The following is a 23,063-nucleotide window of genomic DNA, read 5'->3' on the forward strand; positions in this document are numbered from 1 at the left end:
AAAGGGTGGCCAGGCGGCCCGGTCCGGGTTTTTCCTTCTTTTCTCCTTTCTTTCACACGCCTGGTGGGCGGTGCCAACCGATCACAAGGGCTGGCAAGGCTTTCGGAGCCTGGGGAGCGGACACCCGCACAAAGGGTGGCCAGGCGGCCCGGTCCGGGTGTTTTCTTCCTTCTTTCAAAAGCCTGGTGGGCGGTGCCACCCGATCACAAGGGCTGGCAAGGCTTTCGGAGCCTGGGGAGCGGACACCTGCACAAAGGGTGGCCATGCGGCCCGGTCCGGGTGTTTTCTTCCTTCTTTCAAAAGCCTGGTGGGCGGTGCCACCCGATCACAAGGGCTGGCAAGGCTTTCGGAGCGTGGGGAGCGGACACCCGCACAAAGGGTGGCCAGGTGGCCCGGTCCGGGTTTTTTTTTGCTTCTTTGAAACGCCTGGTGGGCGGTGCCACCCGATTACAAGGGCTGGCAAGGCTTTCGGAGCCTGGGGAGCGGACACCCGCACAAAGGGTGGCCAGGTCGCCCGGTTCGCGTTTTTTCTTCTTTTCTTCTTTCTTTCACACGACTGGTGGGCGGTGCCACCCGATCACAAGGGCTGGCAAGGCTTTCGGAGCCTGGGGAGCGGACACCCGCACAAAGGGTGGCCAGGTCGCCCGGTCCGCGTTTTTTCTTCTTTTCTTCTTTCTTTCACACGACTGGTGGGCGGTGCCACCCGATCACAAGGGCTGGCAAGGCTTTCGGAGCCTGGGGAGCGGATACCCGCACAAAGGGTGGCCAGGCGGCCCGGTCCGGGTGTTTTCTTCCTTCTTTCAAACGCCTGGTGGGCGGTGCCACCCGATCACAAGGGCTGGCAAGGCTTTCGGAGCCTGGGGAGCGGACACCCGCACAAAGGGTGGCCTGGCGGCCCGGTCCGGGTTTTTTGTTCTTTGTTTCAAACACCTGGTGGGCGGTGCCACCCGATCACAAGGGCTGGCAAGGCTTTCGGAGCCAGGGGAGTGGACACCCGCACATAGGGTGGCCAGGCGTCCCGGTCCGGGTTTTTTCTTCTTTCTTTGACACGCCTGGTGGGCTTTGCCACCCGATAATAAGGGCTGACAAGGCTTTCGGAGCCTGGGGAGCAGACACCCGCACAAAGGGTGGCCAGGCGGCCCGGTCCGGGTTTTTCCTTCTTTTCTCGTTTCTTTCACACGCCTGGTGGGCGGTGCCACCCGATCACAAGGGCTGGCAAGGCTTTCGGAGCCTGGGGAGCGGACACCCGCACAAAGGGTGGCCAGGCGGCCCGGTCCGGGTGTTTTCTTCCTTCTTTCAAAAGCCTGGTGGGCGGTGCCACCCGATCACAAGGGCTGGCAAGGTTTTCGGAGCCTGGGGAGCGGACACCTGCACAAAGGGTGTCCAGGCGGCCCGGTCCGGGTTTTTTCTTCTTTCTTTCACACGCCTGGTGGGCGGTGCCACCCGATCACAAGGGCTGGCAAGGCTTTCGGAGCCTGGGGAGCGGACACCTGCACAAAGGGTGGCCATGCGGCCCGGTCCGGGTGTTTTCTTCCTTCTTTCAAAAGCCTGGTGGGCAGTGCCACCCGATCACAAGGGCTGGCAAGGCTTTCGGAGCGTGGGGAGCGGACACCCGCACAAAGGGTGGCCAGGTGGCCAGGTCCGGGTTTTTTTTTGCTTCTTTGAAACGCCTGGTGGGCGGTGCCACCCGATTACAAGGGCTGGCAAGGCTTTCGGAGCCTGGGGAGCGGACACCCGCACAAAGGGTGGCCAGGTCGCCCGGTTCGCGTTTTTTCTTCTTTTCTTCTTTCTCTCACACGACTGGTGGGCGGTGCCACCCGATCACAAGGGCTGGCAAGGCTTTCGGAGCCTGGGGAGCGGACACCCGCACAAAGGGTGGCCAGGTCGCCCGGTCCGCGTTTTTTCTTCTTTTCTTCTTTCTTTCACACGACTGGTGGGCGGTGCCACCCGATCACAAGGGCTGGCAAGGCTTTCGGAGCCTGGGGAGCGGATACCCGCACAAAGGGTGGCCAGTCGGCCCGGTCCGGGTGTTTTCTTCCTTCTTTCAAACGCCTGGTGGGCGGTGCCACCCGATCACAAGGGCTGGCAAGGCTTTCGGAGCCTGGGGAGCGGACACCCGCACAAAGGGTGGCCTGGCGGCCCGGTCCGGGTTTTTTGTTCTTTGTTTCAAACACCTGGTGGGCGGTGCCACCCGATCACAAGGGCTGGCAAGGCTTTCGGAGCCAGGGGAGTGGACACCCGCACAAAGGGTGGCCAGGCGTCCCGGTCCGGGTTTTTTCTTCTTTCTTTGACACGCCTGGTGGGCTTTGCCACCCGATAATAAGGGCTGACAAGGCTTTCGGAGCCTGGGGAGCAGACACCCGCACAAAGGGTGGCCAGGCGGCCCGGTCCGGGTTTTTCCTTCTTTTCTCGTTTCTTTCACACGCCTGGTGGGCGGTGCCACCCGATCACAAGGGCTGGCAAGGCTTTCGGAGCCTGGGGAGCGGACACCCGCACAAAGGGTGGCCAGGCGGCCCGGTCCGGGTGTTTTCTTCCTTCTTTCAAAAGCCTGGTGGGCGGTGCCACCCGATCACAAGGGCTGGCAAGGCTTTCGGAGCCTGGGGAGCGGACACCTGCACAAAGGGTGTCCAGGCGGCCCGGTCCGGGTTTTTTCTTCTTTCTTTCACACGCCTGGTGGGCGGTGCCACCCGATCACAAGGGCTGGCAAGGCTTTCGGAGCCTGGGGAGCGGACACCCGCACAAAGGGTGGCCAGGCGGCCCGGTCCGGGTGTTTTCTTCCTTCTTTCAAACGCCTGGTGGGCGGTGCCACCCGATCACAAGGGCTGGCAAGGCTTTCGGAGCCTGGGGAGCGGACACCCGCACAAAAGGTGGCCTGGCGGCCCGGTCCGGGTTTTTTGTTCTTTGTTTCAAACACCTGGTGGGCGGTGCCACCCGATCACAAGGGCTGGCAAGGCTTTCGGAGCCAGGGGAGTGGACACCCGCACAAAGGGTGGCCAGGCGTCCCGGTCCGGGTTTTTTCTTCTTTCTTTGACACGCCTGGTGGGCTTTGCCACCCGATAATAAGGGCTGACAAGGCTTTCGGAGCCTGGGGAGCAGACACCCGCACAAAGGGTGGCCAGGCGGCCCGGTCTGGGTTTTTCCTTCTTTTCTCCTTTCTTTCACACGCCTGGTGGGCGGTGCCACCCGATCACAAGGGCTGGCAAGGCTTTCGGAGCCTGGGGAGCGGACACCCGCACAAAAGGTGGCCTGGCGGCCCGGTCCGGGTTTTTTGTTCTTTGTTTCAAACACCTGGTGGGCGGTGCCACCCGATCACAAGGGCTGGCAAGGCTTTCGGAGCCAGGGGAGTGGACACCCGCACAAAGGGTGGCCAGGCGTCCCGGTCCGGGTTTTTTCTTCTTTCTTTGACACGCCTGGTGGGCTTTGCCACCCGATAATAAGGGCTGACAAGGCTTTCGGAGCCTGGGGAGCAGACACCCGCACAAAGGGTGGCCAGGCGGCCCGGCATGGGTTTTTCCTTCTTTTCTCCTTTCTTTCACACGCCTGGTGGGCGGTGCCACCCGATCACAAGGGCTGGCAAGGCTTTCGGAGCCTGGGGAGCGGACACCCGCACAAAGGGTGGCCAGGCGGCCCGGTCCGGGTGTTTTCTTCCTTCTTTCAAAAGCCTGGTGGGCGGTGCCACCCGATCACAAGGGCTGGCAAGGCTTTCGGAGCCTGGGGAGCGGACACCTGCACAAAGGGTGGCCATGCGGCCCGGTCCGGGTGTTTTCTTCCTTCTTTCAAAAGCCTGGTGGGCGGTGCCACCCGATCACAAGGGCTGGCAAGGCTTTCGGAGCGTGGGGAGCGGACACCCGCACAAAGGGTGGCCAGGTGGCCCGGTCCGGGTTTTTTTTTGCTTCTTTGAAACGCCTGGTGGGCGGTGCCACCCGATTACAAGGGCTGGCAAGGCTTTCGGAACCTGGGGAGCGGACACCCGCACAAAGGGTGGCCAGGTCGCCCGGTTCGCGTTTTTTCTTCTTTTCTTCTTTCTTTCACACGACTGGTGGGCGGTGCCACCCGATCACAAGGGCTGGCAAGGCTTTCGGAGCCTGGGGAGCGGACACCCGCACAAAGGGTGGCCAGGTCGCCCGGTCCGCGTTTTTTCTTCTTTTCTTCTTTCTTTCACACGACTGGTGGGCGGTGCCACCCGATCACAAGGGCTGGCAAGGCTTTCGGAGCCTGGGGAGCGGATACCCGCACAAAGGGTGGCCAGGCGGCCCGGTCCGGGTGTTTTCTTCCTTCTTTCAAACGCCTGGTGGGCGGTGCCACCCGATCACAAGGGCTGGCAAGGCTTTCGGAGCCTGGGGAGCGGACACCTGCACAAAGGGTGTCCAGGCGGCCCGGTCCGGGTTTTTTCTACTTTTGTTCTTTCTTTCACACGACTGGTGGGCGGTGCCACCCGATCACAAGGGCTGGCAAGGCTTTCGGAGCCTGGGGAGCGGACACCCGCACCAAGGGTGGCCAGGCGGCCCGGTCCGGGTGTTTTCTTCCTTCTTTCAAACGCCTGGTGGGCGGTGCCACCTGATGACAAGGGCTGGCAAGGCTTTCGGAGCCTGGGGAGCGGACACCCGCACAAAGGGTGGCCAGGCGGCCAGGTCCGCGTTTTTTCTTCTTTCTTTCACACCCCTGGTGCGCGGTGCCACCCGATCACAAGGGTTGGAAAGGCTTTCGCAGCCTGGGGAGCGGACACCCGCACAAAAGGTGGCCAGGCGGCCCGGTCCGGGTTTTTTCTTCTTTCTTTCACACGCCTGGTGGGCGGTGCCACCCGATCAAAAGGGCTGGCAAGGCTTTCGGAGCCTGGGGAGCGGACACCCGCACAAAGGGTGGCCAGGTCGCCCGGTCCGCGTTTTTTCTTCTTTTCTTCTTTCTTTCACACGACTGGTGGGCGGTGCCACCCGATCACAAGGGCTGGCAAGGCTTTCGGAGCCTGGGGAGCGGACACCCGCACAAAGGGTGGCCAGGCGGCCCGGTCCGGGTGTTTTCTTCCTTCTTTCAAACGCCTGGTGGGCGGTGCCACCCGATCACAAGGGCTGGCAAGGCTTTCGGAGCCTGGGGAGCGGACACCCGCACAAAGGGTGGCCAGGCGGCCCGGTCCGGGTTTTTTTTCCTTCTTTGACACGCCTGGTGGGCGGTGCCACCCGATCACAAGGGCTGGCAAGGCTTTCGGAGCCTGGGGAGCGGACACCCGCACAAAGGGTGGCCAGGCGGCCCGGTCCGGGTTTTTTTTCCTACTTTGACACGCCTGGTGGGCGGTGCCACCCGATCACAAGGGCTAGCAAGGTTTCGGAGCCTGGGGAGCGGACACACGCACAAAGGGTGGCCAGGCGGCCCGGTCCGCATTTTTTCTTCTTTCTTTCACACGCCTGGTGGGCGGTGGCACCCGATCACAAGGGCTTGCAAGGCTTTCGGAGCCTGGGGAGCGGACACCCGCACAAAGGGTGGCCAGGCGGCAAGGTCCGGGTATTTTCTTCTTTTCTTCTTTCTTTCACACGCCTGGTGGGCGGTGCCACCCGATCACAAGGGCTGGCAAGGCTTTCGGAGCCTGGGGAGCGGACACCCGCACAAAGCGTGGTCAGGCGGCCCGGTCCGCGTTTATTCTTCCTTCTTTCACAGGCCTGGTGGGCGGTGCCACTCGATCACAAGGGCTGGCAAGGCTTTCGGAGTCTGGGGAGCGGACACCCGCACAAAGGGTGGCCAGGCGGCCCGGTCCGGGTTTTTTCTTCCTTCTTTCAAACGCCTGGTGGGCGGTGCCACCCGATCACAAGGGCTGGCAAGGCTTTCGGAGCCTGGGGAGCGGACACCCGCACAAAGGGTGGTCAGGTGGCCCGGTCCGGGTGTTTTCCTCCGTCTTTCAAACGCCTGGTGCGCGGTTCCACCCGATCACAAGGGTTGGAAAGGCTTTCGCAGCCTGGGGAGCGGACACCCGCACAAAGGGTGGCTAGGCGGCCCGGTCCGGGTTTTTTCTTCTTTCTTTCACACGCCTGGTGGGCGGTGCCACCCGATCAAAAGGGTTGGCAAGGCTTTCGGAGCCTGGGTAGCGGACACCCGCACAAAGGGTGGCCAGGTCGCCCGGTCCGCGTTTTTTCTTCTTTTCTTCTTTATTTCACACGACTGGTTGGCGGTGCCACCCGATCACAAGGGCTGGCAAGGCTTTCGGAGCCTGGGGAGCGGACACCCGCACAAAGGGTGGCCAGGCGGCCCGGTCCGGGTTTTTTCTTCTTTGTTTCAAACGCCTGGTGGGCGGTGCCACCCGATCACAAGGGCTGGCAAGGCTTTCGGAGCCTGGGGAGCGGACACCCGCACAAAGGGTGGCCAGGCGGCCCGGTCCGGGTTTTTTCTTCTTTTCTCCTTTCTTTCACACGCCTGGTGGGCGGTGCCACCCGATCACAAGGGCTGGCAAGGCTTTCGGAGCCTGGGGAGCGGACACCCGCACAAAGGGTGGCCAGGCGGCCCGGTCCGGGTGTTTTCTTCCTTCTTTCAAATGCCTGGTGGGCGGTGCCACCCGATCACAAGGGCTGGCAAGGCTTTCGGAGCCTGGGGAGCGGACACCCGCACAAAGGGTGGCCAGGTGGCCCGGTCCGGGTTTTTTTTCCTTCTTTGAAACCCCTGGTGGGCGGTGCCACCCGATTACAAGGGCTGGCAAGGCTTTCGGAGCCTGGGGAGCGGACACCCGCACAAAGGGTGGCCAGGCGGCCCGGTCCGGGTTTTTTCTTCCTTCTATCACACGCCTGGTGGGCGGTGACACCCAATCACAAGGGCTGGCAAGGCTTTCGGCGCCTGGGGAGCGGACACCCGCACAAAGGGTGGCCAGGCGGCCCGGTCCGGGTTTTTTTTCCTACTTTGACACGCCTGGTGGGCGGTGCCACCCGATCACAAGGGCTGGCAAGGTTTCGGAGCCTGGGGAGCGGACACGCGCACAAAGGGTGGCCAGGCGGCCCGGTCCGCGTTTTTTCTTCTTTCTTTCACACACCACGTGGGCGGTGCCACCCGATCACAAGGGCTGGCAAGGCTTTCGGAGCCTGGGGAGCGTACACCTGCACAAAGGGTGGCCAGGCGGCCCGGTCCGGGTTTTTTCTTCTTTCTTTCACATGCCTGGTCGGCGGTGCCACCGGATCACAAGGGCTGGCAAGGCTTTGGGAGCCTGGGGAGCGGACACCGGCACAAAGGGTGGCCAGGCGGCCCGTTCCGGGTTTTTTCTTCTTTCTTTCACAGGCCTGTTGGGCGGTGCCACCCGATTACAAGGGCTGGCAATGCTTTCGGAGCCTGGGGAGCGGACACCCGCACAAAGGGTGGTCAGGTGGCCCGGTCCGGGTGTTTTCTTCCTTCTTTCAAACGCCTGGTGCGCGGTGCCACCCGATCACAAGGGTTGGAAAAGCTTTCGCAGCCTGGGGAGCGGACACCCGCACGAAGGGTGGCCAGGCGGCCCTGTCCGGGTTTTTTCTTCTTTCTTTCACACGCCTGGTGGGCGGTGCCACCCGATCAAAAGGGCTGGCAAGGCTTTCGGAGCCTGGGGAGCGGACACCCGCACGAAGGGTGGCCAGGTCGCCCGGTCCGCGTTTTTTCTTCTTTTCTTCTTTCTTTCACACGACTGGTGGGCGGTGCCACCCGATCACAAGGGCTGGCAAGGCTTTCGGAGCCTGGGGAGCGGACACCCGCACAAAGGGTGGCCAGGCGGCCCGGTCCGGGTGTTTTCTTCCTTTTTTCAAACGCCTGGTGGGCGGTGCCACCCGATCACAAGGGCTGGCAAGGCTTTCGGAGCCTGGGGAGCGGACACCCGCACAAAGGGTTGCCAGGCGGCCCGGTCCGGGTTTTTTCTTCGTTGTTTCAAACGCCTGGTGGGCGGTGCCACCCGATCACAAGGGCTGGCAAGGCTTTCGGAGCCAGGGGAGCGGACACCCGCACAAAAGGGTGGCCAGGCGGCCGGGTCCGGGTTTTTTCTTCTTTCTTTCACATGCCTGGTGGGCTTTGCCACCCGATCACAAGGGCTGACAAGGCTTTAGGAGCCTGGGGAGCAGACACCCGCACAAAGGGTGGCCAGGCGGCCCGGTCCGGGTTTTTCCTTCTTTTCTCCTTTCTTTCACACGCCTGGTCGGCGGTGCCACCCGATCACAAGGGCTGGCAAGGCTTTCGGAGCCTGCGGAGCGGACACCCGCACAAAGGGTTGCCAGGCGGCCCGGTCCGGGTTTTTTCTTCGTTGTTTCAAACGCCTGGTGGGCGGTGCCACCCGATCACAAGGGCTGGCAAGGCTTTCGGAGCCAGGGGAGCGGACACCCGCACAAAAGGGTGGCCAGGCGGCCCGGTCCGGGTTTTTTCTTCTTTCTTTCACACCCCTGGTGGGCTTTGCCACCCGATCACAAGGGCTGACAAGGCTTTTGGAGCCTGGGGAGCAGACACCCGCACAAAGGGTGGCCAGGCGGCCCGGTCCGGGTTTTTTTTCGTACTTTGACACGCCTGGTGGGCGGTGCCACCCGATCACAAGGGCTGGCAAGGTTTCGGAGCCTGGGGAGCGGACACGCGCACAAAGGGTGGCCAGGCTGCCTGCTCCGCGTTTTTTCTTCTTTCTTTCACACACCTGGTGGGCGGTGCCACCCGATCACAAGGGCTGGTAAGGCTTTCGGAGCCTGGGGAGCGTACACCTGCACAAAGGGTGGCCAGGCGGCCCAGTCCGGGTTTTTTCTTCTTTCTTTCACATGCCTGGTGGGCGGTGCCACCGGATCACAAGGGCTGGCAAGGCTTTGGGAGCCTGGGGAGCGGACACCGGCACAAAGGGTGGTCAGGCGGCAAGGTCCGGGTATTTTCTTCTTTTCTTCTTTCTTTCACACGCCTGGTGGGCGGTGCCACCCTATCACAAGGGCTGGCAAGGCTTTCGGAGCCTTGGGAGCGGACACCCGCACAAAGCGTGGTCAGGCGGCCCGGTCCGGGTTTTTTCTTCTTTGTTTCAAACGCCTGGTGGGCGGTGCCACCCGATCACAATTGTTGGCAAGGCTTTCGGAGCCAGGGGAGCCGACACCCGCAAAAAGGGTGGCCAGGCGGCCCGGTCCGGGTTTTTTCTTCTTTTCTCCTTTCTTTCACACGCCTGGTGGGCGGTGCCACCCGATCACAAGGGCTGGCAAGGCTTTCGGAGCCTGGGGAGCGGACACCCGCACAAAGGGTGGCCAGGCGGCCCGGTCCGGGTGTTTTCTTCCTTCTTTCAAATGCCTGGTGGGCGGTGCCACCCGATCACAAGGGCTGGCAAGGCTTTCGGAGCCTGGGGAGCGGACACCCGCACAAAGGGTGGCCAGGTGGCCCGGTCCGGGTTTTTTCTTCGTTGTTTCAAACGCCTGGTGGGCGGTGCCACCCGATCACAAGGGCTGGCAAGGCTTTCGGAGCCAGGGGAGCGGACACCCGCACAAAAGGGTGGCCAGGCGGCCGGGTCCGGGTTTTTTCTTCTTTCTTTCACGCGCCTGGTGGGCTTTGCCACCCGATCACAAGGGCTGACAAGGCTTTCGGAGCCTGGGGAGCAGACACCCGCACAAAGGGTGGCCAGGCGGCCCGGTCCGGGTTTTTCCTTCTTTTCTCCTTTCTTTCACACGCCTGGTGGGCGGTGCCACCCGATCACAAGGGCTGGCAAGGCTTTCGGAGCCTGGGGAGCGGACACCCGCACAAAGGGTGGCCAGGCGGCCCGGTCCGGGTGTTTTCTTCCTTCTTTCAAATGCCTGGTGAGCGGTGCCACCCGATCACAAGGGCTGGCAAGGCTTTCGGAGCCTGGGGAGCGGACACCCGCACAAAGGGTGGCCAGGTGGCCCGGTCCGGGTTTTTTTTCCTTCTTTCAAACGCCTGGTGCGCGGTGCCACCCGATCACAAGGGTTGGAAAGGCTTTCGCAGCCTGGGGAGCGGACACCCGCACAAAGGGTGGCTAGGCGGCCCGGTCCGGGTTTTTTCTTCTTTCTTTCACATGCCTGGTGGGCGGTGCCACCCGATCAAAAGGGTTGGCAAGGCTTTCGGAGCATGGGTAGCGGACACCCGCACAAAGGGTGGCCAGGTCGCCCGGTCCGCGTTTTTTCTTCTTTTCTTCTTTATTTCACACGACTGGTGGGCGGTGCCACCCGATCACAAGGGCTGGCAAGGCTTTCGGAGCCTGGGGAGCGGACACCCGCACAAAGGGTGGCCAGGCGGCCCGGTCCGGGTGTTTTCTTCCTTCTTTCAAATGCCTGGTGGGCGGTGCCACCCGATCACAAGGGCTGGCAAGGCTTTCGGAGCCTGGGGAGCGGACACCCGCACAAAGGGTGGCCAGGTGGCCCGGTCCGGGTTTTTTTTCCTTCTTTGAAACGCCTGGTGGGCGGTGCCACCCGATTACAAGGGCTGGCAAGGCTTTCGGAGCCTGGGGAGCGGACACCCGCACAAAGGGTGGCCAGGCGGCCCGGTCCGGGTTTTTTCTTCCTTCTATCACACGCCTGGTGGGCGGTGACACCCAATCACAAGGGCTGGCAAGGCTTTCGGCGCCTGGGGAGCGGACACCCGCACAAAGGGTGGCCAGGCGGCCCGGTCCGGGTGTTTTCTTCCTTCTTTCGAACGCCTGGTGGGCGGTAACAACCGATCACAAGGGCTGGCAAGGCTTTCGGAGCCTGGGGAGCGGACACCCACACAAAGGGTGGCCAGGCGGCCCGGTCCGGGTTTTTTCTTCCTTCTATCACACACCTGGTGGGCGGTGCCACCCGATCACAAGGGCTGGCAAGGCTTTCGGAGCCTGGGGAGCGGACACCCGCACAAAGGGTGGTCAGGTGGCCCGGTCCGGGTTTTTTCTTCTTTCTTTCACATGCCTGGTGGGCGGTGCCACCCGATCAAAAGGGCTGGCAAGGCTTTCGGAGCCTGGGGAGCAGACACCCGCACAAAGGGTCGCCAGGCGGCCCGGTCCGGGTTTTTCCTTCTTTTCTCCTTTCTTTCACACGCCTGGTGGGCGGTGCCACCCGATCACAAGGGCTGGCAAGGCTTTCGGAGCCTGGGGAGCGGACACCCGCACAAAGGGTGGCCAGGCGGCCCGGTCCGGGTGTTTTCTTCCTTCTTTCAAATGCCTGGTGAGCGGTGCCACCCGATCACAAGGGCTGGCAAGGCTTTCGGAGCCTGGGGAGCGGACACCCGCACAAAGGGTGGCCAGGTGGCCCGGTCCGGGTTTTTTTTCCTTCTTTCAAACGCCTGGTGCGCGGTGCCACCCGATCACAAGGGTTGGAAAGGCTTTCGCAGCCTGGGGAGCGGACACCCGCACAAAGGGTGGCTAGGCGGCCCGGTCCGGGTTTTTTCTTCTTTCTTTCACACGCCTGGTGGGCGGTGCCACCCGATCAAAAGGGTTGGCAAGGCTTTCGGCGCCTGGGTAGCGGACACCCGCACAAAGGGTGGCCAGGTCGCCCGGTCCGCGTTTTTTCTTCTTTTCTTCTTTATTTCACACGACTGGTGGGCGGTGCCACCCGATCACAAGGGCTGGCAAGGCTTTCGGAGCCTGGGGAGCGGACACCCGCACAAAGGGTGGCCAGGCGGCCCGGTCCGGGTTTTTTCTTCTTTGTTTCAAACGCCTGGTGGGCGGTGCCACCCGATCACAAGGGCTGGCAAGGCTTTCGGAGCCAGGGGATCGGACACCCGCACAAAGGGTGGCCAGGCGGCCCGGTCCGGGTTTTTTCTTCTTTTCTCCTTTCTTTCACACGCCTGGTGGGCGGTGCCACCCGATCACAAGGGCTGGCAAGGCTTTCGGAGCCTGGGGAGCGGACACCCGCACAAAGGGTGGCCAGGCGGCCCGGTCCGGGTGTTTTCTTCCTTCTTTCAAATGCCTGGTGGGCGGTGCCACCCGATCACAAGGGCTGGCAAGGCTTTCGGAGCCTGGGGAGCGGACACCCGCACAAAGGGTGGCCAGGTGGCCCGGTCCGGGTTTTTTTTCCTTCTTTCAAACGCCTGGTGCGCGGTGCCACCCGATCACAAGGGTTGGAAAGGCTTTCGCAGCCTGGGGAGCGGACACCCGCACAAAGGGTGGCTAGGCGGCCCGGTCCGGGTTTTTTCTTCTTTCTTTCACACGCCTGGTGGGCGGTGCCACCCGATCAAAAGGGTTGGCAAGGCTTTCGGAGCCTGGGTAGCGGACACCCGCACAAAGGGTGGCCAGGTCGCCCGGTCCGCGTTTTTTCTTCTTTTCTTCTTTATTTCACACGACTGGTGGGCGGTGCCACCCGATCACAAGGGCTGGCAAGGCTTTCGGAGCCTGGGGAGCGGACACCCGCACAAAGGGTGGCCAGGCGGCCCGGTCCGGGTTTTTTCTTCTTTGTTTCAAACGCCTGGTGGGCGGTGCCACCCGATCACAAGGGCTGGCAAGGCTTTCGGAGCCAGGGGAGCGGACACCCGCACAAAGGGTGGCCAGGCAGCCCGGTCCGGGTTTTTTCTTCTTTTCTCCTTTCTTTCACACGCCTGGTGGGCGGTGCCACCCGATCACAAGGGCTGGCAAGGCTTTCGGAGCCTGGGGAGCGGACACCCGCACAAAGGGTGGCCAGGCGGCCCGGTCCGGGTGTTTTCTTCCTTCTTTCAAATGCCTGGTGGGCGGTGCCACCCGATCACAAGGGCTGGCAAGGCTTTCGGAGCCTGGGGAGCGGACACCCGCACAAAGGGTGGCCAGGTGGCCCGGTCTGGGTTTTTTTTCCTTCTTTGAAACGCCTGGTGGGCGGTGCCACCCGATTACAAGGGCTGGCAAGGCTTTCGGAGCCTGGGGAGCGGACACCCGCACAAAGGGTGGCCAGGCGGCCCGGTCCGGGTTTTTTCTTCCTTCTATCACACGCCTGGTGGCCGGTGACACCCAATCACAAGGGCTGGCAAGGCTTTCGGCGCCTGGGGAGCGGACACCCGCACAAAGGGTGGCCAGGCGGCCCGGTCCGGGTTTTTTTTCCTACTTTGACACGCCTGGTGGGCGGTGCCACCCGATCACAAGGGCTGGCAAGGTTTCGGAGCCTGGGGAGCGGACACGCGCACAAAGGGTGGCCAGGCGGCCCGGTCCGCGTTTTTTCTTCTTTCTTTCACACACCAGGTGGGCGGTGCCACCCGATCACAAGGGCTGGCAAGGCTTTCGGAGCCTGGGGAGCGTACACCGGCACAAAGGGTGGCCAGGCGGCCCGGTCCGGGTATTTTCTTCTTTTCTTCTTTCTTTCACACGCCTGGTGGGCGGTGCCACCGGATCACAAGGGCTGGCAAGGCTTTCGGAGCCTGGGGAGCGGACACCCGCACAAAGGGTGGCCAGGCGGCCCGGTCCGGGTGTTTTCTTCCTTCTTTCAAATGCCTGGTGAGCGGTGCCACCCGATCACAAGGGCTGGCAAGGCTTTCGGAGCCTGGGGAGCGGACACCCGCACAAAGGGTTGCCAGGCTGCCCGGTCCGGGTTTTTTGTTCGTTGTTTCAAACGCCTGGTGGGCGGTGCCACCCGATCACAAGGGCTGGCAAGGCTGTCGGAGCCAGGGGAGCGGACACCCGCACAAAAGGGTGGCCAGGCGGCCGGGTCCGGGTTTTTTCTTCTTTCTTTCACACGCCTGGTGGGCTTTGCCACCCGATCACAAGGGCTGACAAGGCTTTCGGAGCCTGGGGAGCAGACACCCGCACAAAGGGTGGCCAGGCGGCCCGGTCCGGGTTTTTCCTTCTTTTCTCCTTTCTTTCACACGCCTGGTGGGCGGTGCCACCCGATCACAAGGGCTGGCAAGGCTTTCGGAGCCTGGGGAGCGGACACCCGCACAAAGGGTGAACAGGCGGCCCGGTCCGGGTTTTTTCCGCTTTCTTTCACACGCCTGGTGGGCGGTGCCACCCGATCACAAGGGCTGGCAAGGCTTTGGGAGCCTGGGGAGCGGACACCCGCACAAAGGGTGGCCAGGCGGCCCGGTCTGGGTTTTTTCATCTTTTCTTCTTTCTTTCACACGACTGGTGGGCGGTGTCACCCGATCACAAGGGCTGGCAAGGCTTTCGGAGCCTGGGGAGCGGACACCCGCACAAAGGGTGGCCAGGCGGCCCGGTCTGCGTTTTTTCTTCTTTCTTTCACACACCTGGTGGGCGGTGCCACCCGATCACAAGGGCTGGCAAGGCTTTCGGAGCCTGGGGAGCGGACACCTGCACAAAGGGTGGCCAGGCGGCGCGGTCCGGGTTTTTTCTTCCTTCTTTCAAACGCCTGGTGCGCGGTGCCAGCCGATCACAAGGGTTGGAAAGGCTTTCGCAACCTGGGGAGCTGACACCCGCACAAAGGGTGGCCAGGTCGCCCGGTCCGCGTTTTTTCTTCTTTTCTTCTTTCTTTCACACGACTGGTGGGCGGTGCCACCCGATCACAAGGGCTGGCAAGGCTTTCGGAGCCTGGGGAGCGGACACCCGCACAAAGGGTGGCCAGGCGGCCCGGTCCGGGAGTTTTCTTCCTTCTTTCAAACGCCTGTTGGGCGGTGCCACCCGATCACAAGGGCTGGCAAGGCTTTCGGAGCCTGGGGAGCGGACACCCGCACAAAGGGTGGCCAGGCGGCCCGGTCCGGGTTTTTTCTTCTTTGTTTCAAACGCCTGGTGGGCGGTGCCACCCGATCACAAGGGCTGGCAAGGCTTTCGGAGCCTGGGGAGCGGACACGCGCACAAAGGGTGGCCAGGCGGCCCGGTCCGGGTTTTTTCTTCTTTATTTCAAACGCCTGGTGGGCGGTGCCACCCGATCACAAGGGCTGGCAAGGCTTTCGGAGCCAGGGGAGCGGACACCCGCACAAAGGGTGGCCATGCGGCCCGTTCCGGGTTTTTTCCGCTTTCTTTCACACGCCTGGTGGGCGGTGCCACCCGATCACAAGGGCTTGCAAGGCTTTCGGAGCCTGGGGAGCGGACATCCGCACAAAGGGTGGCCAGGCGGCAAGGTCCGGGTATTTTCTTCTTTTCTTCTTTCTTTCACACGCCTGGTGGGCGGTGCCACCCGATCACAAGGGCTGGCAAGGCTTTCGGAGCCTGGGGAGCGGACACCCGCACAAAGGGTTGCCAGGCTGCCCGGTCCGGGTTTTTTGTTCGTTGTTTCAAACGCCTGGTGGGCGGTGCCACCCGATCACAAGGGCTGGCAAGGCTGTCGGAGCCAGGGGAGCGGACACCCGCACAAAAGGGTGGCCAGGCGGCCGGGTCCGGGTTTTTTCTTCTTTCTTTCACACGCCTGGTGGGCTTTGCCACCCGATCACAAGGGCTGACAAGGCTTTCGGAGCCTGGGGAGCAGACACCCGCACAAAGGGTGGCCAGGCGGCCCGGTCCGGGTTTTTCCTTCTTTTCTCCTTTCTTTCACACGCCTGGTGGGCGGTGCCACCCGATCACAAGGGCTGGCAAGGCTTTCGGAGCCTGGGGAGCGGACACCCGCACAAAGGGTGAACAGGCGGCCCGGTCCGGGTTTTTTCCGCTTTCTTTCACACGCCTGGTGGGCGGTGCCACCCGATCACAAGGGCTGGCAAGGCTTTGGGAGCCTGGGGAGCGGACACCCGCACAAAGGGTGGCCAGGCGGCCCGGTCTGGGTTTTTTCATCTTTTCTTCTTTCTTTCACACGACTGGTGGGCGGTGTCACCCGATCACAAGGGCTGGCAAGGCTTTCGGAGCCTGGGGAGCGGACACCCGCACAAAGGGTGGCCAGGCGGCCCGGTCTGCGTTTTTTCTTCTTTCTTTCACACACCTGGTGGGCGGTGCCACCCGATCACAAGGGCTGGCAAGGCTTTCGGAGCCTGGGGAGCGGACACCTGCACAAAGGGTGGCCAGGCGGCGCGGTCCGGGTTTTTTCTTCCTTCTTTCAAACGCCTGGTGCGCGGTGCCAGCCGATCACAAGGGTTGGAAAGGCTTTCGCAACCTGGGGAGCTGACACCCGCACAAAGGGTGGCCAGGTCGCCCGGTCCGCGTTTTTTCTTCTTTTCTTCTTTCTTTCACACGACTGGTGGGCGGTGCCACCCGATCACAAGGGCTGGCAAGGCTTTCGGAGCCTGGGGAGCGGACACCCGCACAAAGGGTGGCCAGGCGGCCCGGTCCGGGAGTTTTCTTCCTTCTTTCAAACGCCTGTTGGGCGGTGCCACCCGATCACAAGGGCTGGCAAGGCTTTCGGAGCCTGGGGAGCGGACACCCGCACAAAGGGTGGCCAGGCGGCCCGGTCCGGGTTTTTTCTTCTTTGTTTCAAACGCCTGGTGGGCGGTGCCACCCGATCACAAGGGCTGGCAAGGCTTTCGGAGCCTGGGGAGCGGACACGCGCACAAAGGGTGGCCAGGCGGCCCGGTCCGGGTTTTTTCTTCTTTATTTCAAACGCCTGGTGGGCGGTGCCACCCGATCACAAGGGCTGGCAAGGCTTTCGGAGCCAGGGGAGCGGACACCCGCACAAAGGGTGGCCATGCGGCCCGTTCCGGGTTTTTTCCGCTTTCTTTCACACGCCTGGTGGGCGGTGCCACCCGATCACAAGGGCTTGCAAGGCTTTCGGAGCCTGGGGAGCGGACATCCGCACAAAGGGTGGCCAGGCGGCAAGGTCCGGGTATTTTCTTCTTTTCTTCTTTCTTTCACACGCCTGGTGGGCGGTGCCACCCGATCACAAGGGCTGGCAAGGCTTTCGGAGCCTGGGGAGCGGACACCCGCACAAAGGGTGGCCAGGCAGCCCGGTCCGGGTTTTTTCTTCTTTCTTTTACACGCCTGGTGGGCGGTGCCACCCGATCACAAGGGCTGGCAAGGCTTTCGGAGCCTGGGGAGCGGACACCCGCACAAAGGGTGGCCAGGCGGCCCGGTCCGGGTTTTTTTTCCTTCTTTGACACGCCTGGTGGGCGGTGCCACCCGATCACAAGGGAAGGCAAGGCTTTCGGAGCCTGGGGAGCAGACACCTGCACAAAGGGTTGCCAGGCGTCCCGGTCCGGGTTTTTTCTTCTTTTCTTCTTTCTTTGACACGCTTGGTGGGCGGTGCCACCCGATCACAAGGGCTGGCAAGGCTTTCGGAGCCTGGGGAGCGGACACCCGCAAAAAGGGTGGCCAGGCGGACCGGTCCGGGTGTTTTCTTCCTTCTTTCAAACGCCTGGTGGGCGGTGCCACCCGATCACAAGGGCTGGCAAGGCTTTCGGAGCCTGGGGAGCGGACACCCGCACAAAGGGTGGCCAGGTCGCCCGGTCCGCGTTTTTTCTTCTTTTCTTCTTTCTTTCACACGACTGGTGGGCGGTTCCACCCGATCACAAGGGCTGGCAAGGCTTTCGGAGCCTGGGGAGCGGACACCCGCACAAAGGGTGGCCAGGCGGCCCGGTCCGGGTGTTTTCTTCCTTCTTTCAAACTCCTGGTGGGCGGTGCCACCCGATCACAAGGGCTGGCAAGGCTTTCGGAGCCAGGGGAGCGGACACCCGCACAAAGGGTGGCCATGCGGCCCGTTCCGGGTTTTTTCCGCTTTCTTTCACACGCCTGGTGGGCGGTGCCACCCGATCACAAGGGCTTGCAAGGCTTTCGGAGCCTGGGGAGCGGACATCCGCACAAAGGGTGGCCAGGCGGCAAGGTCCGGGTATTTTCTTCCTTCTTTCACAGACCTGGTGGGCGGTGCAACCCGATCACAAGGGCTGGGAAGGCTTTCGGAGCCTGGGGAGCGGACACCCGCACAAAGGGTGGCCAGGCAGCCCGGTCCGGGTTTTTTCTTCTTTCTTTTACACGCCTGGTGGGCGGTGCCACCTGATCACAAGGGCTGGCAAGGCTTTCGGAGCCTGGGGAGCGGACACCCGCACAAAGGGTGGCCAGGCGGTCCGGTCCGGGTTTTTTTTCGTTCGTTGACACGCCTGGTGGGCGGTGCCACCCGATCACAAGGGCTGGCAAGGCTTTCGGAGCCTGGGGAGCAGACACCTGCACAAAGGGTGGCCAGGCAGCCCGGTCCGGGTTTCTTCTTCTTTTCTTCTTTCTTTGACACGCCTGGTGGGCGGTGCCACCCGATCATAAGGGCTGGCAAGGCTTTAGGAGCCTGGGGAGCGGACACCCGCACAAAGGGTGGCCAGGCGGCCCGGTCCGGGTGTTTTCTTCCTTCTTTCAAACGCCTGGTGGGCGGTGCCACCCGATCACAAGGGCTGGCAAGGCTTTCGGAGACTGGGGAGCGGACACCCGCACAAAGGGTGGCCAGGCGGCCCGGTCCGGGTTTTTTCTTCTTTCTTTCACACGCCTGGTGGGCGGTGCCACCCGATCACAAGGGCTGGCAAGGCTTTCGGAGCCTGGGGAGCGGACACCCGCACAAAGGGTGGTCAGGTGGACCGGTCCGGGTGTTTTCTTCCTTCTTTCAAACGCCTGGTGCGCGGTGCCACCCGATCACAAGGGTTGGAAAGGCTTTCGCAGCCTGGGGAGCGGACACCCGCACAAAAGGTGGCCAGGCGGCCCGGTCCGGGTTTTTTCTTCTTTCTTTCACACGCCTGGTGGGCGGTGCCACCCGATCAAAAGGGCTGGCAAGGCATTCGGAGCCTGGGGAGCGGACACCCGCACAAAGGGTGGCCTGGTCGCCCGGTCCGCGTTTTTTCTTCTTTTCTTCTTTCTTTCACACGACTGGTGGGCGGTTCCACCCGATCACAAGGGCTGGCAAGGCTTTCGGAGCCTGGGGAGCGGACACCCGCAAAAAGCGTGGTCAGGCGGCCCGGTCCGGGTTTTTTCTTCCTTCTTTCACAGGCCTGGTGGGCGGTGCAACCCGATCACAAGGGCTGGCAAGGCTTTCGGAGCCTGGGGAGCGGACACCCGCACAAAGGGTGGCCAGGCGGCCCGGTCCGGGTTTTTTCTTCTTTCTTTCACACGCCTGGTGGGCGGTGCCACCCGATCACAAGGGCTGGCAAGGCTTTCGGAGCCTGGGAAGCGGACACCCGAACAAAGGGTGGCCAGGCGGCCCGGTCCGCGTTTTTTCTTCTTTCTTTCACACGCCTGGTGGGCGGTGCCACCCGATCACAAGGGCTGGCAAGGCTTTCGGAGCCTGGGGAGCGGACACCCGCACAAAAGGTTGCCAGGCGGCCCGGTCCGGGTTTTTTCTTCTTTCTTTCACACGCCTGGTGGGCGGTGCCACCCGATCAAAAGGGCTGGCAAGGCTTTCGGAGCCTGGGGAGCGGACACCCGCACAAAGGGTGGCCAGGTCGCCCGGTCCGCGTTTTTTCTTCTTTTCTTCTTTCTTTCACACGACTGTTAGGCGGTGCCACCCGATCACAAGGGCTAGCAAGGCTTTCGGAGCCTGGGGAGCGGACACCCGCACAAAGGGTGGCCAGGCGGCCCGGTCCGGGTGTTTTCTTCCTTCTTTCAAACGCCTGGTGCGCGGTGCCACCAGATCACAAGGGCTGGATAGGCTTTCGCAGCCTGGGGAGCGGACACCCACACAAAGGGTGGCCAGGCGGCCCGGTCCGCGTTTTTTCTTCTTTCTTTCACACGCCTGGTGGGCGGTGCCAGCCGATCACAAGGGCTGGCAAGGCTTTGGGAGCCTGGGGAGCGGACACCTGCACAAAGGGTGGCCAGGCGGCCCGGTCCGGGTTTTTTCTTCTTTTCTTCTTTCTTTCACACGACTGGTGGGCGGTGCCACCCGATCACAAGGGCTGGCAAGGCTTTCGGAGCCTGGGGAGCGGACACCCGCACAAAGGGTGGCCAGGCGGCCCGGTCCGGGTGTTTTCTTCCTTCTTTCAAACGCCTGGTGGGCGGTGCCACCCGATCACAAGGGCTGGCAAGGCTTTCGGAGCCTGGGGAGCGGACACCCGCACAAAGGGTGTCCAGGCTGCCCGGTCCGGGTTTTTTCTTCCTTCTATCACACGCCTGGTGGGCGGTGACACCCAATCACAAGGGCTGGCAAGGCTTTCGGCGCCTGGGAAGCGGACACCTGCACAAAGGGTGGCAAGGCGGCCCGGTCCGGGATTTTTCTTCTTTCTTTCACACGCCTGGTGGGCGGTGCCACCCGATCACAAGGGCTGGAGAGGCTTTCGGAACCTGGGGAGCGGACACCCGCACAAAGGGTGGTCAGGTGGCCCGGTCCGGGTGTTTTCTTCCTTCTTTCAAACGCCTGGTGCGCGGTGTCACCCAATCACAAGGGTTGGAAAGGCTTTCGCAGCCTGGGGAGCGGACACCCGCACAAAGGGTGGCCAGGCGGCCCGGTCCGGGTTTTTTCTTCTTTCTTTCACACGCCTGGTGGGCGGTGCCACCCAATCAAAAGGGCTGGCAAGGCTTTCGGAGCCTGGGGAGCGGACACCCGCACAAAGGGTGGCCACGTCTCCCGGTCCGGGTTTTTTCTTCTTTTCTTCTTTCTTTCACACGACTGGTGGGCGGTGCCACCCGATCACAAGGGCTGGCAAGGCTTTCGGAGCCTGGGGAGCGGACACCCGCACAAAGGGTGGCCAGGCGGCCCGGTCCGGGTGTTTTCTTCTTTCTTTTACACGCCTGGTGGGCGGTGCCACCCGATCACAAGGGCTGGCAAGGCTTTCGGAGCCTGGGGAGCGGACACCCGCACAAAGGGTGGCCAGGCGGCCCGGTCCGGGTTTTTTTTCCTTCTTTGACACGCCTGGTGGGCGGTGCCACCCGATCACAAGGGAAGGCAAGGCTTTCGGAGCCTGGGGAGCAGACACCTGCACAAAGGGTGGCCAGGCGGCCCGGTCCGGGTTTTTTCTTCTTTCTTTCACACGCCTGGTGGGCTTTGCCACCCGATCACAAGGGCTGACAAGGCTTTCGGAGCCTGGGGAGCAGACACCCGCACAAAGGGTGGCCAGGCGGCCCGGTCCGGGTTTTTCCTTCTTTTCTCCTTTCTTTCACACGCCTGGTGGGCGGTGCCACCCGATCACAAGGGCTGGCAAGGCTTTCGGAGCCTGGGGAGCGGACACCCGCACAAAGGGTGGCCAGGCGGCCCGGTCCGGGTGTTTTCTTCCTTTTCTCAAATGCCTGGTGGGCGGTGCCACCCGATCACAAGGGCTGGCAAGGTTTTCGGAGCCTGGGGAGCGGACACCCGCACAAAGGGTGGCCAGGCGGCCCGGTCCGGGTTTTTTTTCCTTCTTTGAAACGCCTGGTGGGCGGTGCCACCCGATTACAAGGGCTGGCAAGGCTCTCGGAGCCTGGGGAGCGGACACCCGCACAAAGGGTGGCCAGGCGGCCCAGTCCGGGTTTTTTCTTCCTTCTATCACACGCCTGGTGGGCGGTGACACCCAATCACAAGGGCTGGCAAGGCTTTCGGCGCCTGGGGAGCGGACACCCGCACAAAGGGTGGCCAGGCGGCCCGGTCCGGGTTTTTTTTCCTACTTTGACACGCCTGGTGGGCGGTGACACCCGATCACAAGGGCTGGCAAGGTTTCGGAGCCTGGGGAGCGGACACGCGCACAAAGGGTGGCCAGGCGGCCCGGTCCGCGTTTTTTCTTCTTTCTTTCACACACCTGGTGGGCGGTTCCACCCGATCACAAGGGCTGGAAAGGCTTTCGGAGCCTGGGGAGCGTACACCTGCACAAAGGGTGGCCAGGCGGCCTGGTCCGGGTTTTTTCTTCTTTCTTTCACATGCCTGGTGGGCGGTGCCACCGGATCACAAGGGCTGGCAAAGCTTTGGGAGCCTGGGGAGCGGACACCGGCACAAAGGGTGGCCAGGCGGCCCGGTCCGGGTATTTTCTTCTTTTCTTCTTTCTTTCACACGCCTGGTGGGCAGTGCCACCCGATCACAAGGGCTGGCAAGGCTTTCGGAGCCTGGGGAGCGGACACCCGCACAAAGGGTGACCAGGCGGCCCGGTCCGGGTTTTTTCTTCTTTCTTTCACACGCCTGGTGGGCGGTGCCACCCGATCACAAGGGCTGGCAAGGCTTTCGGAGCCTGGGGAGCGGACACCCGCACAAAGGGTGGCCAGGCGGCCCGGTCCGGGTGTTTTCTTCTTTCTTTCAAACGCCTGGTGGGCGGTGCCACCCGATCACAAGGGCTGGCAAGGCTTTCGGAGCCTGGGGAGCAGACACCCGCACAAAGGGTGGCCAGGCGGACCGGTCCGGGTTTTTTCTTCCTTCTTTCAAACGCCTGGTGGGCGATGCCACCCGATCATAAGGGCTGGCAAGGCTTTCGGAGCCTGGGGAGCGGACACCCGCACAAAGGGTGGCCAGGCGGCCCGGTCCGGGTTTTTTCTTCCTTCTTTCAAACGCCTGGTGGGCGATGCCACCCGATCATAAGGGCTGGCAAGGCTTTCGGAGCCTGGGGAGCGGACACCCGCACAAAGGGTGACCAGGCGGCCCGGTCCGGGTTTTTTCTTCTTTTCTTCTTTCTTTCACACGACTGGTGGGCGGTGCCACCCGATCACAAGGGCTGGCAAGGCTTTCGGAGCCTGGGGAGCGGACACCCGCACAAAGGGTGGCCAGGCGGCCAGGTCCGGGTTTTTTCTTCCTTCTATCACACGCCTGGTGGGCGGTGACACCCGATCACAAGGGCTGGCAAGGCTTTCGGAGCCAGGGGAGCGGACACCCGCACAAAGGGTGGCCAGGCGGCCTGTTCCGGGTTTTTTCTTCTTTCTTTCACACGCCTGGTGGGCTTTGCCACCCGATCACAAGGGCTGACAAGGCTTTCGGAGCCTGGGGAGCGGACACCCGCACAAAGGGTGGCCAGGTTGCCCGGTCCGGGTTTTTTTTCCTTCTTTGAAACGCCTGGTGGGCGGTGCCACCCGATGACAAGGGCTGGCAAGGCTTTCGGAGCCTGGGGAGCGGACACCCGCACAAAGGGTGGCCAGGCGGCCCGGTCCGGGTGTTTTCTTCCTTCTTTCAAACGCCTGGTGGGCGGTGCCACCCGATCACAAGGGCTGGCAAGGCTTTCGGAGCCTGGGGAGCGGACACCCGGAAAAAAGGGTGGCCAGGCGGCCCGGTCCGGGTTTTTTCTTCTTTCTTTCACACGCCTGGTGGGCGGTTCAACCCGATCACAAGGGCTGGCAAGGCTTTCGGAGCCTGGGGAGCGGACAACCGCACAAAGGGTGGCCATGCGGCCCGGTCCGGGTTTTTTCCGCTTTCTTTCACACGCCTGGTGGGCGGTGCCACCCGATCACAAGGGCTTGCAAGGCTTTCGGAGCCTTTGGAGCGGACACCCGCACAAAGGGTGGCCAGGCGGCC

The 23,063-nt window shown here is 62.6% G+C and overlaps 1 protein-coding gene across 1 annotated transcript in view; it reads left to right on the forward strand.

Moving 5' to 3' along the window:
• LOC148100082 (uncharacterized) overlaps positions 1 to 23,063 on the forward strand; it is a gene marked incomplete at its 5' end in the record, with an annotated part of 131,426 nt that overhangs the window by 18,454 nt on the left and 89,909 nt on the right. Inside the window, 20 exons of the mRNA XM_087849795.1 lie at positions 1,388 to 1,517; positions 4,363 to 4,867; positions 5,735 to 5,856; positions 5,979 to 6,055; positions 6,186 to 6,604; positions 10,675 to 11,170; positions 11,292 to 11,368; positions 11,499 to 11,917; positions 12,039 to 12,115; positions 12,246 to 12,664; positions 13,028 to 13,104; positions 14,480 to 14,782; positions 15,826 to 16,342; positions 17,959 to 18,239; positions 18,362 to 18,576; positions 18,699 to 19,109; positions 19,484 to 19,735; positions 19,858 to 19,934; positions 20,057 to 20,475; positions 21,334 to 21,784. Of these exons, the coding sequence (XP_087705921.1) occupies positions 1,388 to 1,517; positions 4,363 to 4,867; positions 5,735 to 5,856; positions 5,979 to 6,055; positions 6,186 to 6,604; positions 10,675 to 11,170; positions 11,292 to 11,368; positions 11,499 to 11,917; positions 12,039 to 12,115; positions 12,246 to 12,664; positions 13,028 to 13,104; positions 14,480 to 14,782; positions 15,826 to 16,342; positions 17,959 to 18,239; positions 18,362 to 18,576; positions 18,699 to 19,109; positions 19,484 to 19,735; positions 19,858 to 19,934; positions 20,057 to 20,475; positions 21,334 to 21,784 (5,744 nt within the window). The remainder of the gene's footprint in view (positions 1 to 1,387; positions 1,518 to 4,362; positions 4,868 to 5,734; positions 5,857 to 5,978; positions 6,056 to 6,185; positions 6,605 to 10,674; positions 11,171 to 11,291; positions 11,369 to 11,498; positions 11,918 to 12,038; positions 12,116 to 12,245; positions 12,665 to 13,027; positions 13,105 to 14,479; positions 14,783 to 15,825; positions 16,343 to 17,958; positions 18,240 to 18,361; positions 18,577 to 18,698; positions 19,110 to 19,483; positions 19,736 to 19,857; positions 19,935 to 20,056; positions 20,476 to 21,333; positions 21,785 to 23,063) is intronic.

Source organism: Neolamprologus brichardi, chromosome 13 (assembly GCF_056152115.1).
Source record: "Neolamprologus brichardi isolate AB-2024 chromosome 13, ASM5615211v1, whole genome shotgun sequence".
Taxonomy (NCBI): domain Eukaryota; kingdom Metazoa; phylum Chordata; class Actinopteri; order Cichliformes; family Cichlidae; genus Neolamprologus; species Neolamprologus brichardi.